The 20,059-nt window shown below is 43.0% G+C and overlaps 1 protein-coding gene across 1 annotated transcript in view; it reads right to left on the reverse strand.

The window, feature by feature from the left end:
- LOC144761792 (MFS-type transporter SLC18B1-like) overlaps positions 1-20,059 on the reverse strand; it is an 815,703-nt gene that overhangs the window by 355,728 nt on the left and 439,916 nt on the right. Inside the window, exon 7 of the mRNA XM_078647042.1 lies at positions 13,914-14,050. Within this exon, the coding sequence (XP_078503168.1) occupies positions 13,914-14,050 (137 nt within the window). The remainder of the gene's footprint in view (positions 1-13,913; positions 14,051-20,059) is intronic.

A 20,059-nucleotide genomic window follows, 5' to 3' on the forward strand; every position in this document is an offset into this window, starting at 1 on the left:
ATTCCCACGACCCACATCATCAGTGATCCTTTTATGTGCACTGCACTTCACAATCGCTATTTGGATAGGCAAGGCAAGTGATTCGAGAAGGTCAGTAACCAACTGACCATGCTGTATTTTAGTCCCATGGGAAGTAAAGAATCCTCTTTCCTTCCACAAGCGACCAAAACTATGAGCCACGCCAAAGGCGTATTGGCTATCGGTGTAAACAGTCACTCTCTTTCCTTTTGCCAACACACACGCTCTCGTCAGTGCAATCAAATCAGCTGCTTGTGCTGAATTGTGTGTAATACGTGCAGTTTCTACTACTGTATGCAAAGTGGTAACAGCATAGGCTGCAGTCGTATCACCATTAGGAAGCTTAAAACACGACCCATCTACCCATAGGATCCCATCCGGATCCACGAGTGGTGTATCTTTTAAATCCATTCTGCCTTTAGTTTCCTCCTCTGTACGAAGAAAACAATCATGCTGATCTTGTATATCCTCCTGTTCGGGATTAGGTAACAATGTTGCTGGATTTAAAACATTACATCGCTTCATGCGTATGTGGCTAGCTAAAAGCGTCAACTCATACCCAGACAAGCGAGCACTCGTGAGATGTTGCGTTTTTGTTCTGTTCAAAAGAGTATCTACTGCATGTGGTACCATAACAACAAGAGTGTGATCCAATACCAATCCAGCAGATTGACGAATAGAGATCGCTGCTGCTGCTGTTGCTCTGAGACAACTAGGCAATGCCTTGGCTACTGGATCCAATGTAGCCGAAAAATAGGCACATGGCCTTTGCTTGTCTCCAAATTGTTGTGTTAAAACTGACAATGCACAACCTTCTCGTTCATGCACATAGAGTGTAAAAGGCTTACTATAATCTGCAGTAGCCAACACAGGAGCAGAACAGAAAGCGGTACGCAAATCAGAAAAACTCTTCTGACATTCATCAGTCCAAGGAAGAGGTTGATGTGTGTCTTTCAGAGTAAGTGCCAACAGAGGTTTAGCCAACAAAGAAAAATTCGGAATCCACTGTCTACAAAAAGAGGTAATGCCCAAAAAGGCACGCACTTCCTTTTGTGTGGATGGTACAGACATTTGTGAAATTGCATGAATACGTTCTGGGGTCAATCGCCTTCCCTCCTTCGACTAGAGATGACCTAGATAGGTAACCTTTTGGCGGCAATATTGTAACTTAGAAGGTGACACCTTATGATGTAAATCAGACAAATGGCGCAAAAGCGAAACAGTCGCATTTTTACAAACATCCTCTGAATCAGCAGCCACTAACAAATCATGCACATACTGAATAAAAGTAGCACCTGGAGGCAAAGAGAAAGCATCCAGCTGGGACTTCAAAGCTTGGCTATAAATGGAGGGACTCTCACAGTAGCCTTGAGGTGCACGTTGAAATCTAAGGCTTCGGCCTCTGAGAGAGAAACCAAAGAGATCTCTACTTTCCTCTGCAATAGGAATGCTAAAGAAAGCATTCTTGAGATCAATGACCGAAAACCAAACAGCCGAAGCTGGTATCATTGTGAGCAAAGCAGTAATATCCGGGACAACAGGAAACTGAGGGACAACAATTTTGTTGACCTCTCGAAGATCAATCACAAAACGATATATACAGGTGGCCTAGAAGGATCCGTACGTTTAAAAACAGGCAAAACAGGACTGTTGCAAACCTTTCCTCTTGTTTCTTCAACAACACCTTTCTGAACTAAATCATACACAATAGCCAACAGAGCTCTTTCGCCATCATTAGAAATCTTATACTGAGGAATACGTGGCAATTGAACATCAGGTTTGATAGTAATCACATAGGGTGGAATCTGGAGCAAACCAACATTATTCGAACCCGTGGCCCAAAGCGTAGCTGGAAGTGAACGCAATTCAAGTGGCAGTTGATCCTTAGACAAATACATAGAGGAAACCAATTTATCACCCAAAGTAAGATGCACACCAGAGGGGGAACAATACAACGTTGCATGTAGACGTTTCAATAAATCCAAACCCAACAAATTCTCACAGCAACCAGTCGTTAAAATGAGCGGGGCTTCCAAATCATAAGGACCTATAGAGATGGGCAAAGGACAAGAGACTGGGGTACTAACTGGGGCGCCAGAGAATCCTACAGAAACATTCGTTAAGCCAGACAAAGGTGCCCCAGGGAGTTTGGAGTGAATAATAGAACTTCTCACCGCACCAGTATCCAAAAGAAACGGCTCTGAAACACCCAATGCAGCAACGTTAACATGAGGCCCATCTTGATCCACTGGAACTGATACCACTGCCTTGCTTTGTCTACGGCTGTCCTAGCTAGTAGAAAAATCAGTATTTTCGTTCTCAATACAATAGTCGTCATTGTAATATTGTGCAGACTGACAATTCTGTTGATCAAAATAATTCATAGTATTCTGAGGGGGTAAGGAACGCTGTCCTTGAGACGGTGCACCTCGCCCTCTAACCCTAGGTGTTGACTGAAAACCACCACGGCCTCGTGGCCCTGATAGTCCACATGTACGCTGTAATAAAATCGGACAATTATTCTTGAAATGACCTTCCTCTTTACAATAGGCACATTGATTAGGACCCAACAAAGTTAGTGGAACAAATGGTGCAGGTTTCTGTAACAATCTCTGAAACTGTGGAGGCTGGTGCAATTGACGCTGAGCAGAACGAGGGGGATAGGCTTGTTGCAAAAGAACCTTTATTTTCAATTCTTTAGTCTTTTTCTCTACTTTATCCTTTTCTTCCTTATCCCTATTCTCGTAGTACTGAGCAGTAGCTAATATCTGGGCAGACGAAGAAACAGCCCACGAACTTTCGGAGTCTTTCAATTTATGCGATAATTCAGGAAGTAAATTAAATACAAATTTCTCCACAAATAATCGCTGTCCACCCTCCGTACTCATATCTTGACCACTGTGGTCGATGAACGTTTCTTCGAAACGAGTAAAGAAATCAGAGACACTCTCATATTTCTTCTGTTTACACGCAGCTAACTTATCCCAATTAACTCGGAGGGCAGGCATCATCGTTTTCATTAGAGCTATTATTCTACCAGGCAATTCAGTGATCAAATCATCGTGTTTAGCACCACCTACTTGTTGCGCATATGCAGCAGTCAAAGCAGCCCAATTACCACCTAAAGCTTGATCGTGGTCCTCCTTACGAATCCGAGCCCATAATGCTTGAGGGACTACATTTCCCATCAGCAAATCAATATCTGCTAAATTCATGACGCACGCATCAACAGTCTGGGACAACTCTTTGTAATATCCAGCAGGATTCTTACGAGGGTCCGGTAGAGACTGTTTATGCGCCAGAACTTCAGATCTTTTCCAAGGGACATGTACCCATATACGCTGGACATGAGCAGGGACAGGCGGATTAGCAGCTGGATCCCCATCCCTCCATATCGGAGGTACTTCTCGCATAGGATAGTGTTTTACTTTACGCCGTACTGCAGGATCCGGTTCAAGAGAAGCTTGAGAGAAAAAGGAAGACCTAAAAGTGATAAGTGTTCGAACAGCATCCTCGACATCGGAACCCACAATAAGTCCCTTATCAAATTTAGCCTGTATATCAAACAAACCCTGAGGAGGTAAATCCAAATCTATATCACCCATCCTTTAACAAGAGTATTACACATAACATTAAAAACATATCTTTGTGTAGGCGCATTCCACTGAAGAAAAGTATCCAAGATATCGCGTACATTATACTGTGGACCACTCATGATCCAATTGTGAGCGAGAGAGTCCAACCTAATTCGTTCATCAGTATCCGGAATTTGACTACGGGATTGTCTTCGGGACGAAGCAGGAGTCAAATTAAGAGACCCGTAGAAAGGCAACAAAAGACCGGAAACGGTATCAACTAATCGTTGACGAGCCATAGGAGAATCTGACAGTAAAACCGGGGACAACGTGTTAAGCACAGCAGGAGAAGAACTGTCAGTGGTAAAAGAAACAGACGGTAAAGGAGACTGAGGTACAGAAGTCGGTGGCAAAGGAGGTGGAATTACTGGAAGAGGCAATTGTGGAAGAACCGGAACAACTGGTTGAACAACAGGTTGCTGAACAACAGGTTGTAATGGGGGTGCATTAGCACCTAATACATAAGGTGGAGGTAATCTCAACAAATGAGACATTAAAGGATCTTCATCAAGATCTTTACTCTTTGTGGAAGGAGGCAACACAGGATAACATCTATCTATTGCCATATGATGCTGTCGTTCTGAAATTTCAATCATTTGATCAATTTCATTATTCTTAAACTGTTGAGCAGCCTGTAGAATCATCATATTGTGTGCTTTCTTATCTTTTTTCGCTTGTTTAATTTCTTTCTGTTTGGCTTCCTTACGCCATAGGCGGAAAGAGTCAAACATTGCTGGCCGGGCTTTTCTCTTAAATAAAATTGTTTCTAAATTGTCTAATATATCAGGCTCAAAGCTACCATTTTGTGGCCACTGTAGAACACCATCTTTCTTGGTATATCGAATCCATGTTTCATTAAAAATAATAGGACCAAGACCATGTTTTGAATAGAGCTCATAAGTAGGAGTTCCAACCGGAGGAATTGGACAAGAGTCCTCTAGCCGGGAATCCCTAGTACAATCAAAACAGCAAAACTTCTTAAACTTACTAAGTCCAGGCATTTCGTAACGAACTGGACTATTCCCAACCTTCAAGGGGTTTAAGGCAATTAATACAGCACAAACGTACTTACCCCTAGGCTTCGACTAATGCATGATTCGAATAACAAAAAACAAACAAAAGAGTGAGCGCTACCCACGAATACTTAACTAAATATTTTCTCACGCCAACAGGTGTCCGTCTAACGTCTCGCGATACCAATCATTACCAGAGGGCCAAGGCAGGGCGACAGTCAGGGCAGCAGTCGTCTGCAGCCGTCGGAAAGGAGTAGCCGCGCTGAAAAAGACCTTCGGTCCACTTTCGACATACAGGGGTCGCTTGACGTGGTTCGCGAATCCTCCAGAATTTTCTTGCGAGGCTCCTCACGACCTTCGGGCTCAACCGCTACCACTGAAGTCGCCCTACGTTGGGCGCCAATTGGAGAACTGGGCCTTATGGGCCGAGCGGCGCAGGGCACGCCTAGAATCTCCGGGTTCACCTGCCTTATCAGACAGAGTCACGAGACACTCCGTTAGGCATAGAAAATCAGGTTTTATTAGCTGCAGCTAAGCACAGTTGTCCAAGAAGTACACCAATGGTAGGTTCTCAGGAGACTGCCACTTCATTCCGTGGCGCACAGTCTTTTATACCATACATATTTACAATACCTAGTCCCAAAACATACAAAACTGACAAATGAGAAAAGTTCGAAAACAAGCTATTGAGTATCTTGTGTACGCCCTTCTTTCAGACCCCGTGCTCTCCCCTCCCCTCAAGTTAATAAATGCTAAATGCATATAATTCAATTTGCAGGTGGCAGGACGTATTTGCGAGCCTCAAAGGATAGTTGTGTAACAGGAGAGTACACGGAGAGAATAGTGAAGGCCAGTCAAATAAGATAAAGTAAAAGAAGAATGGTGGGACCCAAACAGACAACTAAGACAAGGATCAATCAGTCTAGACATGGATTAACTAACTCGGCCAGTCCCTGACATTGGTTTCACAAACAAGGACAAAGGGTTACTTTTTAACAGGAGAGACGAGCAGCTGAAAAGGCAAAAACACCATGTTCGCCGTGTCGCCTGAGTGAGGGCAACACAAAATGGCGGCTGTCACAAAATGGCGGCTGACTACGAAGCGAAGTCGAAAATCACAGAAAATCAGAGGGGCGCAGGCTCTTCGCTGCAGAGTCCGCTCCGGTCCTGAAAGGGGGAAAGCGGGGGACGGCGATGACAGGGGCAATGCGATCCCAAGGTACGAGAAGTACACCAACCACCCTACGCGCCGCAGCTGCTCAGTCACAGCGGTGGGGTGCGTTCAGGAGGGCGCCACACAGGGGAAGCGAACACAGGCAGAAAGTCCGTCTTTACGTTGCGAGCTACGGCCCGGGGGCCACAGTATCATGGTGCTCGGATCGGATGGGTCCGTTCTTGCGTTGCGAGCTACGGCTTGGTTTTGACAGCAGTTACGGTGCTCGGGCCAGGCATGGCTGGTCCTTACTTTGCGAGCTGCGGTGCGACCAAGCAGAAGTCGCGTTGCTCGGCGGGACAGGGGTGCACAGGCTCTTCAGAGTGCGCGACGAAGGGTCACAGCGCACTCAGCTTTCCTCGGTTAGCGATTCTGGGGCAGGTAGCACCATCCACAGTTTTTCCTTCAGGGGGGTAGAGCCCAATGTTCCTGGGGCTCAGTTCAGGGGGCCGGCTCACACGCAAGCCCTTGGAGATCTTTTTCAGATATTGCACATGTTGAAATAAAAAGTCACTTCAGTCTTTTCTCCTCTCCTTCTTGCAGCAAGGCACCCACCACAGGCCAGTCTCCCAGGTCAGAGACAGTAGTCCTCCATGTAGCTTTCCCAGGTCCTTCTCTTCGGGCAGAGGTTCTTCTGAGCGCAAAAAGGATCTGATGTTTAGGAGCAGGGCTCCTACTTTGATACACAAAATCCTTTGTTCTTGCAGGCCACGGGGCTTGAGCCTGGTTCAACCCAGTTTTGGAGCACTTTGTTTTGGAGACTCTTCCTGCTTCTTTCAGGGTGCAGGGCAGAGACCTCAGACGCTTCGCAGGAGGTGGAGCCAGCATTGTGGTGGCAGAGCACAGTCCTATTCAGAGTCAAGGGGCACTCCTCCCACCCATCCTGGTGTAATTTCTCTATTCACTACCTGGCAGCCCAGACTGTCTCCTGGAATCCCCCAGCCCTGTCACTCACAGAAACCAGACAGCAGATATACATTCCGAGCAGAGGCGGGCTGAAATAGTTCGGCAAGCAAATGCTAACTTTCTAAAAGTAGCATTTGCAAAAACAGGATATTAAAATAAACTTTACTAAAAGAAGTATTTTATTATTCTGAGTTCAGGCATACTAAACTTGACTTTCTACCATGCTCTCTGAGTCTGTTAGGATTATAGAGTGTAATAATTCCAGCAGCCCATTCTGGCCCATGGAGAGCAGGTGGCTTTACAATAGTGAAACAAAAAAATGGATGTAATTCACTACATGCCACACACATCAGGGCTTGTCCTACCTTATACTTACAATGCACCCTGCCCTTGGGCCTACCATAGGGGTGACTAATATGAAGTTAAGGGAAGGTTTAGGGACTGGCAAGGGGGTGCCCTTGTCCAGTCAGCATGACAGTACCAGACTGCACGCAAGTTCTGCAATGGCAGACCTTAGATACATTTTAAAGGGCTGTTTCTGTGGGTGGCACAACCAGTGCTGCAAGCCCACCAGCAGCATTTGTATTTACAAGCCCTGGCACTCCTGGTGCACTTTACTGGGGACTGACAGTAAACCAAATAAGCCAATCATGAAAACCAATCAATGTATACATTTTTCATAGGGAGCACTTGCACTGTGGCACTGATTGGCAGTGGCACAGTGCCCTGAGCAGCTAACACCAGCAAAACATATTAGGCACATCAGCAAGCCAAGGTGCCAGGTCTAACACATGTACTTTTATTCCACCCGGCAGTGAATGTAACAATAACATACAATGTTTTAACACATTATTCAATTCAGCTTCCTCTGGCAGGGTGAGGAGGTCATTTTCTCATAGTTTCCCAGTTCATGTCTGATTCTGGCACTGGTTCATTGCCATGGCTTCAGTGGCTTGAGTTTCTTTGCGCAGGCGCATTTCCTCCAAACAATGGAGTTCAGAAGAACATTTCAGGCCCAAATGAGATACATGCAAAAAAAGAGAGAAACAGTTTTTAGAAACACAGAATAAATGAATGCACTGTATACTACTTATCTCTACTCTATTCCTATTATTTTATTTAAACTATTGCATTAAGGTTTAGGCAGAACGAACAGCGTATCAAAAGCAGTTATGCAAGCTTCTTGCACGTTAGGACATGTAACAGCCATCTTAGTTCTAGTGCGCAGAAGCAAAAGTTTCCCACCAAACGAAGTTATACGTCATGTCATGTGAGTGTGACAGAGGCATGCATAGTAGAAAATCCGGCGTAGCAGCAGCCATTTTAATGCAAGCGGATTATAGTTACTAAAAGCACATTGTCGAGCTTCCCCTAGATACTAGAAATGTCACTTAATGCAATATTAATATAACGAAACATGTTAGTTAGTACATTAATAATATTTTTTCGAGAGGGCTGAATACAAGCAAGTCACTTTACGTGTGCAACCTTGCTCCATCACCTTCCCTTCCCATTCCTCTTCTAATTCCTTCTTGGTATTATTTTTGTTCTTCCTATATTGTCTTTTTTATTTTTTTGCAGCACCGTCAGTGAGTGGCACCGTACCTAAGAGAAATAGTCAGTGAGCCGACGGAAAAAGCCCCAGAAGTAGCTGGAAATGACAGACAGTAAACAGCGGTGAAACACTGGCTTTGTTTTGCTTCCACTACTTTTACTAATGAAATATTATCAATTGGATGTAGGAAACACTTATTAAGCTTATTAGTATGAGTACATTTATTAGGAAAGATTGGCGTATGTACAGTCATTAAGCCAACCATTTGAATAAGTTGGGTGGCACCAGCCAATCGAAGTTTACAATTGTTCTTGTACTTCAGCTATAATAACCGTTTGTATGGTGGGAGATGTATAAGATAAGACAAAATAATAATAACGCATATGTTTTATCAATTGCATAACTTCAACATACTGATAGGTTGATTATGTCATGCACTGCACCGCCTAGGACTTTCTTATCTGTCGGTGGCTGAGTCAGATACATGAGTCTGCTTAGCTTACAATTAAACATCGGGTGTATTTTTATGAAATGTGAAAACTTGTTTTATGTTCTCAAAATAAAACATCTTACTGACTGACAGATAAAAGAAACAAGGAGAAATAAATAAAGGTCAGTATATTTCACTGGGTCTCTGGGAACCAAGTTTTAAAACTCATCTTTGCATGAAAGTGGCTTGGACATGGCACCAGCGCAAAGTTTGAGGGTATTGCACTCAGCACAATAATGGCAATGTATAATTACAAATAATAGGCCAACTGTTATAACTTGTTAGCATTCCTCTTCTTTAGCTACGTCTTCCCTACTGCTCAGCCAGGATGAGTGCTGGTGTGCTTGATGATGTTTGGAATGCTGGATGTTTGATGATGTCGAGGGATACATGGGTGTCCGTGGTGGATTGAGCGTCAGTTGGTGTGTGCAGGCTGAGCAGCAGGGAGGCTGCTCCTGGTGGGGTTTACCTCATACTTATCTTCTTCTACCTAGTTATAAGAAACTTAACCTGGAACTAAGCTTGAATAAATCTACCTTATTTTATAGACCTCAGCTAATGGATATCTATTTACAACATTTTTGGCGACGATTTTCTACAAGAACCTACGCGTTGAGGAAGGAAGACAGTGTCTACTCTATTAAATATACTGGAGCTAAGGAGCCTACTAAAGAGATTGGAACTTATGACTGAAACCTGAAGGAAAAGGTAATACAACTGAAGTGAAACCTGAAGGAAAAGGTAATACAACAGAAATGCTCTGGTCAGCCCCACCAGAGTCCCTTATCAACAGGACAGCCTGCAGCCTAGGACGTTTGGCCTTCTACTACGGTGGAGCACGCTTTGTGCTTACTACAGTGTTGACAGCTAGCATCCAGTTGATGGACAGAGCTGGTGTAACTAATGAGAAGTGAAAGCTGTCCTGCGTGTTCACCCTTTTCAGCCCGTGTGATGTTAGAACTGTACCAAGATTGAGAAGTTGAGCGACTTGGAGGAGATGCCTGGAGTACGTGAGCACTGAGGTGTCCCAGTGCCCTCGGTGAGGCGTTTTTTTTTGGTCCCTGATTTTATTTCAAAGATGAGTCTGCTTGTGGGGGTGGTTGTTAGGAGCACGCGCACTTTTTTTTCAAATGCACCAACTGCGCGAGCAACCTTACCTGTTGCTGTACACGCGCAGCACCTTGAGGACCTGCTATGACTTTGTTCTTCTCATTTACATCTTTGCCTCTACACAATTCAGGCCTGCCTATGGATGTCTACATACACGGACGTGCCAGCAGCCACCCGGCTCACCGTCGTGCTGCGTGCCACCATTTTGCGATTGAAATGGTGTACAGGCTTAGTTGCAGTTTCCAGCTTTGCCAACTACGTTTATTTGTTGTCAGTTTTAATAAAGTTAATGGGAACGCCGTCGTACCGGAGCAGCAAGATATTACAACTACTCTCGTCAGCTTCAGGCTCTGTGGTGTTCCGTATTGGTCGGTCTGGGATCCTCCTGCAGCCAAGAGCCCAGGAATTGGGTGTGTGGAAGCTTCGTTTGAGCAATCATATATTCTCTTACTACTTCACTGTATGTATAGTTTTCGTCTTGGGAAACATTCTGTCACCATGTGCAAAGGGCCAATAGCTGCGCTCCTGAAGATTACTGTTTAAAAGCTGGATGTTATATGTTGAGAGATGCATTTTGGATGAGAACCTTGGGTGGGAGATCGCTCACCCTGGTATAAGACTTTCTCTATTGATTGTTATCTTAACATGTCATGGAAGGGGGTATGTGTGCTTGCAATCATGTATTTGTTTTCTTGGGCGTAATGTGTTCTGTTTTCAAGGGTGGTGAGTACAATATTACGTTGAGGTTGTGGGGCGGTGAGTGCCCCAGTTCTGGTTTTCATGGGTGGTGAGTACTCTATTACGGTGAGGTTGTGGGGCGGTGAGTGCACCAGTTCTGGTTCTCAAGGGTGGTTAGTACCCTATTACGTTGAAGTTGTGAGGTGGTGAGTGCTTCAGTTCTGTTTCAAGTGTGGTATGTACAACTTTACGTTGAGGTCGTGGGTGGTAAGTGCCCCAGTTCTGTTTTCAAGGGTGGTGAGTACCCTATTACCTTCAGGTTGTGGGGTGGTGAGTGCCCCAGTACGGTCTGGTGGGTGGTGAGTGCCCAATACTGAGTTGCAGGGTGGTTAGTGCTCCAATACTATTTTTTTTGTTTATGTTTACCCCAGTACCGCGTTGTCTAGTGATGATTGGTATTAGCTCAGAGGCATAGGCTTGGTGCTATTTCAAGCCTTGTCCTCGCTTTTCTTATTTTATTATTCCCTAAGGGAGGGGGATAGGGTTAATCATTTATTTTGGGCATGCATATTCTTAGTTTTGTGATTGTTCATGCATATTCTTAGTTGTGTGAATGTAATGTATTTAGTGATGTTTCTATTTATTTGCATTACTTATGCTTGTAGTTTCCCTAAGGAAGGGGTGTATGTTATAACTTTTATAACCATTCCTCTTATTTAGCTACGTCTTCCCTACTGCTCAGCCAGAATGAGTGCTGGTGTGCTTGATGATGTTTGGAATGCTTAATGTTTGATGATGTCGTGGAATGCATGGGTGTTGGTGGTGGATCTGAGTGTCAGTTGGTGTGTGCAGGCTGAGGAGCAGGGAGGCTGCTCCTGGTGGGGTTTCCCTCATACTTACCTTCTTCTACCTAATTATAAGAAACTTAACCTGGAACTAAGCTTGAATAAATCTACCTTCTTTTTTACACCTCAGCTAATGGACATCTATATACAACACCAACATTACGGGCTAAAGCATATTTTGTGTTTGTACAGAAGACTGGGGGTACTCACCCACAGATATGATTCTTGATCCTGCTTAAAGATACAAGGAGCCCTGAGCCACAGCATCTCTGATATTCTCATGGTACTTTGGGATGTTGTTAATGTGCCTGTTGAGTGATGCACGGCCGGCATTTAAATGGAAATCGCCAAATAGCTGCAAGCCTCCCAGGAACGGTTTCCACCGTACGTCATAGAATGAGGGCACAGGGAACATGCAGCACTGAGACCAGGGACACAGGATCATGGTCAATAGGGACAAAAGGACAGTAACCACCTATTGCAAGGCAACACTTTCCATGGGCTATAGACCTCACTACAAATCCTTACAGGTATTTAATAGTACTCAGTCAACAGGGTTCCACAATAAGAGATTTTCACAGACCCTAATCAGAACACCAAGAACTTGACAATCTAGTCGCGAACACCTAGCTGGACCAGATGAATATGGATTCCCATTCAATGTACACTGTCTTGCTTGGAGAAGAATGACCAAGAAATATGTCAGGACTCAAGTAGACCCAGGCACACAGTAGCTAAAACGTGTTAGGTAGAGGGTCCTAAAAACCCTAATCCCATCGGTGAGCCACAATGTAGAGACAGCCAAATAGGCACTGGGCAGACCCACAGATTAGTTTGGAAGTCCACATAAAATGTACATTGAATTATGCCAGTTATTACCTGTTGAACTTGGGAGGTTTCTTTGCACTTGATTTTGAAACAACGAAACTTAAAGTGAGCAGATGTCAAGAAAGCGATATGACAACAGAGGCAACTCATTCTCCATTTTTATCAAGGCAGCTCAACCCTTTTTAATAGAACCTTTGGAGGGAACCAGGATGTTGAAGACATAATCAATGTTTGGGTGGAAAGGTGTCATCCTTGAGAACAGACAATCCCATTGCAGTGACGATATTCTGAAAGTGTGACTGAGTACCCATTAGTTACTGTGCTTTGTGTGGGTGTCCTTGAAATTTGTGGTTAAGGAGAGTTCGAAAGATTTCAAAAGTGACGATGATGACAATTAAGAAGACAACCAGGGTATTCTGCTTGTTACGGTGTAAGAAGATGAAAGTTCTGCATACTTCATTTTAAGAGTCGTGAAGAGCAAAACAAGTAAAGATATTAGCCTTTCCCTCAAAAGTAATTTCGAAACAATCAGTTGCATCTTTAGATGCAAACCTAGGTACATGATGCAATCTCACAATCTGCAGAGATTAATATGGCAGTTCTCTGGGAGCCGACAGACCCGAATGCGTACGGGAGGCAGTGGGCGACCCTTGCCTGTATGATTGCAAAGCGTAACATTGCTCAGTTGTGCGGCGCTGGCCACCCACCCAGGGTTGAGAAATGGATGGAAGACCTGGACTGGTACATGTACAGGGAGAGGACGGTCTACATTGCCGGGGGCTGTCCAGCGAAATGGGGGAAGGTTTGAGGGACATGGAACAGTTACCGTGGGGATATTTGTGTTCCTCCTATTGTCGGGGAAGAGGCAACAGCGCATGAATCCCTGTGATCCCTGAAATGCTATCCTGTGTGTATTATTTTGTGGTCTGGAAAATGTATGTTTGAAAACTGTGGAAGCGGTACAATGTCACCTGATGCCTTTTCTTTTTGCCTTTGTTTATAAAAAAAGATTTAAAAAAAATAATAATATGGCAGTTCTTCCCTGTTTCTAGGACCACACAGTACACCTTTGGCTACCACCCAAACCTCAGTGATAACCAGATTAGGCAGCTCCTTCCGCTGATGGATAAATTGCACATTAACTAGCCAAAACAGGCAGCAACCACGTGTACAACCTTTATAAAAATCTGTACCTCTTAGATGCAGAAACAAGACGAGCGCAGAGGTGGTGAGGAGCTGCTAGGCAATAGATTTTCTCAACCGACTCACTGAGTGTGTTCTTGCATTGTAAATTTGAGTACAGTGTAACTATACTATAGGAATAGAAAGGAGTAACATGCCAAAAAAAGGCAAAACAGGGTAACGCTAATCAATTCAAAATCATCTTCGAATCTTAAAAGTCATGAAGCAGATATACTGTAAGACCTACTTGCTGTTGATCGGTTACCCTCCTCAGGGCTCAGGAGGTAGGGAGCTAAAGTATATAGACATTGTTCTTGTAAGTTCTGGGAGGCTTAGCACCACATGACTAGGCTGGCATAGGAGCCCCTGAAAGAGCAAAATCGTTTCCCAAGTACAGAAGGCACAGTGGCATATAGGGTTGCAGGCAGGTTGTGGCTTACCTTTTCTGTGACAAAAAGTGACACAGTGGGATCCAGAAAGCCCATGCTTGAGCTCATTGAGATTATGATAAGGCACATAAACAGAATCTTTGGTATTGTGAACAGCCTCCAGAAAGAATCTCGGCTTGGAACTGCATCTGGATTACAAAAAATAGGGAAAATAAGTAAAGGAATTACCTTCAAACTAAAAACAAAACAAACAAAACAACTAGTGTCCAGACCCTGCTCTTAAGTGATGTCCTTGTCTTCGAAAAATTTGCTTACCTGTAACAATTATTTTCCATCTTGGACCTTTTCTATACATTCCCAGGGTGAAACTCTTAGTGGACAGTTAATCCAAGACTCATTCCATTAACATCATTGTAAACACTGAACAATGATATCAGAATGGAGAGCCGGTAACTAATGAAATTATATTTTACTTTTTTACACATTAATACAGGATCACTGTAATGCAGAAAAATAAAACTCTTGAAGAAACCTTGTGATTTTTAGTACATATGCAAATGTAGAGCAAACATAAAAAATATTCTAAATCACGTTCGCAATCTCAACAGACCAGGGCTTCGTCATCTGAGCCATTGGAACATACAATGCAAAGTTCACTTGCATTTTGGTGCTCTTTTATATGTTTCCTACAATGCAGCAAGCGGAGAATGGAATATGTGGAAAACAGAAACTCAAGTTAGTTGCTAACAAGCAGGTGCCTAGCTCTTCTCCTGGAAAGAACTTGAGAAGACCTTTAGATAAACATACAGTAGGATACGATAGAAAGCTTCAATAAATCTGCAGTTTCTCTCATCAGCCCCATCTCCTTACTGAGATGAGCCAGTCCCCTTCCAAGAGACCTTTCTTAATCAAAGAGCTCCCTTTGAAGTGTTCTGAAGAGTCTGGCTCTCCCTTCCATTAGAGTATCCCACCCAGCTTACAGGAATGCACCAATACACAATTATTTCTACAGGGATTCCTCTACCACCTCTCCTCATGATCCCCCAGTCAGCTCTAGGTCTCCCAAAATGGAACCCATGAGTCTTCTATGTATTGTACCGTTTATAGGCATACATACACCCAGCACGTGCACATGAGATACAAGAAGTGCACAACATTGTATTATCCCTGTATTGTTCCGCTCACAGGCCTACTACATACACCCAGCAAATATATTCCATTCACACACTGTGCAGCCCTACACACCAAACTGTTGTAGAAAACGTGTGTGCTAAGCACACAGCAGCAGAACTTCAAATGAATGAGCCCGTAGGCCTCACTCCAGTGACACAGGCAAAAAGGAGCTTCTCACTCATACTGATCACTAAATAGTAAGCTGCCACCACTGCGCTTATCCCACTAAACTCCTGGCAAAGGCCGTTTCACCACTATGAGGGTAGAACTTTGCACGCCCCTACTGCTCCAAAAAAGACCACAATCCATGAGACTGGCTGTAAGAAATTGGGTTATTGATTGAGGGTGCGGAAAACCCACCTTAAGCAACAACCACAATCTTTGCCAAGGTGTACCACAAAAGTCACTAAATTAACCTGCGCTAAGCCTCTGGTAGCTTGGAACAAAAAGAGTCAATGTTAACTTAGAGGCACCATGTAAAGTATCTATGCTGCACATCAAGAAAAGCCTCACGCCATTTTACAGAAAATGTGTCAAATGTAATAAATACAATTACATTAAAAATTGTAATCAGTAGAACCAGAGTTATGAATTTCAAAACTTTTAAGTGGAAAATAGAGCCTATAAGATCAAAGCGCTAACCTTGGGCATCTAGTTGCCCGAGACTGGAGCAGTCAAAGGTTATGGCCAGATGTGATAGAGCACCGTTTGGATACACAAGGTTAACTGGCCTGAATAAACTTTCCTGAGAAAGTAAAGTTTAGAGAGGCAAGGCAGCCAAATGTGTCTAAGGAGGAGGCATCGTGGTCGAGGAGCCACTGGACAAAGTCGCAGTGAAGATTTCTATGTCCAGACTTTGTGCCCTTTTTGGAAGTCTTAAATCTCCAGGTGGGCAAAGCTGGAGGTTGTTGTCAACGAGGGCTCCATGAAGCAGAATACCTTTCCCAAGAGGACCAGCTGAAAATGATTCACTGCTGCAGAGAAGAGCATAGAGAACGCTGCTGCTTCTCAGGGGGATCAGCGAGCAGTATAGTCCTGGTCTTCTGTAAGCTCTCGGGCAACTTCTTTTTTAAGTTTCAGGTTTTGGCTGAAGAAGTAACTTTAGCACCACTTCCAAGGATCTGAGACTGGTTGGGCAACACTAGGAGTATCAGGACTCACTCCAGGCATAGGAAAGATGAAGGGTTCAAGGTCTCTGAAACTTTTTACGTCCTTATAGTTCACACAGATAGACAGCCAACTCACCCTTGGACTCACTCTGGTAGTCCTGGGATCAGGCAGCAAGGCGGGCTTCAAGCAGCAGGGCAGTTCTCTGAGGTACAAAGCAGTTCTCAAGCAGTAGGATATCCATCTGAAGAACAAGGCAGTCTTTTTGGGGTTCCTCCACAGGTCCAGGAGTGTACTGAAGAGTTGGTCCAAGGATCAAATGTTTATACCTGGTGTCAGCCTTTGAAGTGGGGGATACCTCTAGACTACCCCCAGATCTGGTTCTGGAAATGTCCTTCCTAGCCCAGGATCCAAGTGGTCTAGGATGACAAAAGGTTTATGTCAAGTTCCTTTGTAACTGTGCTTGAGGCAGCCCTTTGAAATGTAAGTGAGGCAGGGAACAGCTCTGCCCCATCCATTCTGGCAGGATATCCCAGCTTGCTTACACCTTGTCTCCCTTTCTCTCACTGTCTGAGAGGAATACACAAAGTTTGAGTGCCAACTAACCACAATTATGTGACCTAGGAAAAGGGCTGCATACACCTAATGGTTAGGACAAGAAAATGCCAACTGACTGCAGTGACCCCTGTTGAAGAGCCACTGGCTCGAAATGCATTGGGTAAAACGTTACGAGTCTACTCTGAAAAATGGTGGGCCCCACGTGTTGCTGTTGAAAACTCGGATGAGCTGCAGCAGGCATTTCAAACTGGTAAATAAAATATTCAGGCATATAACCATTCTGTCTCCGTGGTGATGAGATATGCAGGAAGATTGGAATAACTTTATGAATAACGTTTGGTACACAGTGTTGAAAATTGATTACTTAAGAGAATGTGGGTTATTCAGATGGAATACTCCCAAACAGCTGTGCGACAGCAGGGTGCGCGAGTAAAGTGCCTGTGTTTTATAACTGTCTAAAAGTGGCATTTTCAGAATTGGGACTAAAAACTCGACGTGACTATTAAAGAGGATTTTAAATTACAATTCTTTTGGGACGAAACATGGCATTTTTGCCTGTTCCCATTCAAATGTTTGCACTTATTACATGTAATAATGTAATTCAATGTTAACCCATTGGAGAGGAAGGCTGCGATGTACTGAACAAACAATTTAGAAGTTTTTTACTACTACAACATGCAAAACTTAAATACACATGTCCAACCTTTTAAATACAATGTAGCCTGACCTACGGGATGTTTAGGTCTATATTTGGGATGATTTTTATGTATTGAAATGGGAGGTTTAGGCCCGGCAAAACTTGTATTTTGCTAGGTTGAATCAGCAGTTTAAAACTGGACACAGGCTGCTATGGCAGATGGCCTGAGAAATGTTTCAAAGGACTATGTAAGTGGGTGGCACAATAAGTGCAAGCCCACTAGTAGCATTTAATTATCTGACCGGTACCATGTATTACCACTTTACTAACGACTTATAAGTACATTTAAATGTGCCAATTGAGTGTAAACCATTTTTACCAAGTGTAAAATAGTGAGCAGAATCACTTCAGCACTGTTTAGCAGTAGTAAAGAACGCAGAGTGCTAAAGCCAACAAAAACAGCTTTCAAAAAAAGGAGGGGAGAAGGAGTGGAAAAAGGTAAGATAATGTTAAAAAGAGAAGCAGTAGCAATTTTTAAGTTAAATAAATTACAGCATTAATTAAATATAAAAAACTATCAAATAAAAAAAAAATATTTATAAACAAATAAGATAACATTAAACAGATATTAATAATAATAGATATATTGAAACAATATTAAGGAAAAGTATTGAAGTCTGGAAATAATACATATGATATTTCCACTCCAGTTTATGCAACAGTAGTGAAAGCATAAGCTTTCAGAGGGGTTACATTTACTATTCCCACTCCAAACAGATCAGCAGTATTGGACTTAGAAGGGGGGAGATTTTTTACTTAAAAGGGGTAAGTTTACTATTCCACTTCCAGTCAGTGCAACAGTAGGAAAGCATTGGACTTCGGAGAGATTAAATTTACTATTTCCACTCCAGTCTGTGCAACAGTAGTGAAAGCGTTGGACTTTGAAGGTTTGACATTTGTGCAACAGTAGGGAAAATGTTGGACTTCGAAGGGTTGAAATTCACTATTCCAACTCCAGTCTGTGCAACAGTAGGAAAAAAGTTGGATTTCCGGAAGGAAAGATTTACTATTCCCACTCCAGTCTGTGCTACAGAAGGAAAGCTTTGGGCTTCAGAGGGATTAAATGTACTATTCCCACTCCGGTCTGTGCAACAGTAAAAAAGAGTTGGTCATCAGAAGGGTAAGATTTACTATTCCCACTCCAGTCTGTGCAACAGTAGGGAAAGTGTTGGACCTCGGAGGGGTAAGATTTACTATTACCACTCCAGTCTGTGCAACAGTGGGAAAGCTTTGGGCTTCAGAGGGATTACATTTACTATTCCCACTCTAGTCTGTGCAAAAGTAAAAAAGAGTTGGTCTTCAGAAGGGTAAGATTTACTATTCCCACTCCAGTCTGTGGAACAGTAGGGAAAGTGTTGGACCTCGGAGGGGTAAGATTTACTATTACCACTCCACTTTGTGCAACAGCAGGAAACGCGCTGGACTTCAAACACATTACATTTTTTAATAACACCATTAATTAAGAATATATAACTCTTAGTATGAAAATAGGATATATATATATATATATATATATATATATATATATATATATATATATATATATATATTCCAACAACGTTTTCTTCCAAAAAAGAAAACACGGAGCCGCAAACACCAGCAAAACTCTTCCATCAAGTTTCGATTAATTTATTCTTAAATCCATTTCAATTTTGGCACAGGCATGACCAACGCGTTTCGATAGCCTCCGATATCTTGATCACGGTTAATTTGTTACTGTGTTCTCGTGTGTTTTAAAATACATTTTTTTTTTCAAAAATCAGGTGACAGTGGAAAAACCCTCCCCAAACAGGAAACACATGACATGGCAGCTTCCTGAGTCCAAGTTCAGTGACCTAGGAATTATGGGCAATGTAGTTCATGGTCAGTTTGTGAATTACATTCATTTCTTGCTGTTAATACCTCTCAACATATACTCCTAATTTTTGCCATGTACTCATTTAACATTGCTCACATACATAGATAAACACAGTTCTTGCCCTCCAGTGGGCCAACATTGTTTGATGCCGTCATTTGTTCAAAAAATAGTCCCTTTTAAAAGTTTTGGTTTATTGCACCTCCTTCCAGTCCGTAAGGGGTCGCTATTTACATATCACGTTGTGTGAAATTTCTTACAAAGTTACTCATACCCCTTAGTGGGTTGACTGAAAATTTCTGAATTTAAATTCGTGATAGTTCTATTTTTTCATAATTATATGTTTCGTGGGTATCAATTTTGGCGGGGGTTAGTGAGGAGTGTTCTTATTTCAGTGAAAGTTAAAATTCTAACTTAATTCTGTGAGAGAATGGAAAGGATAGTGAGGACCGAGGAAATATAGTTCTTAATTTGAGGTTTTACTACAGGTGTATGTACAGTTCCTCTGATTGATTCAAACCGAAAGGAATCATGGTTCTAAAGTTCAGGATGTGTCTAGATTCCTTCTGACGTAAGAGTTTTTCCCGGTGACCTCCTCTGTCAGATAGGCTCATTGTCTCAATTCCACAATATTTCAAAAGTTTCCAATCTCCTCCATGGTGGCTTTCCATGTGTTTTGATACCGCGTTACTTCTGTCTTTATGTACCGTAGCTCGAATATGTTCTAATATTCACTTTTTTAATTCACATATAGTGCTCCCTATATATTTGAGTTTGCAGGGGCATTCTATCATGTAGATTGTGTAC

Source organism: Lissotriton helveticus, chromosome 6 (assembly GCF_964261635.1).
Source record: "Lissotriton helveticus chromosome 6, aLisHel1.1, whole genome shotgun sequence".
Classification (NCBI taxonomy): domain Eukaryota; kingdom Metazoa; phylum Chordata; class Amphibia; order Caudata; family Salamandridae; genus Lissotriton; species Lissotriton helveticus.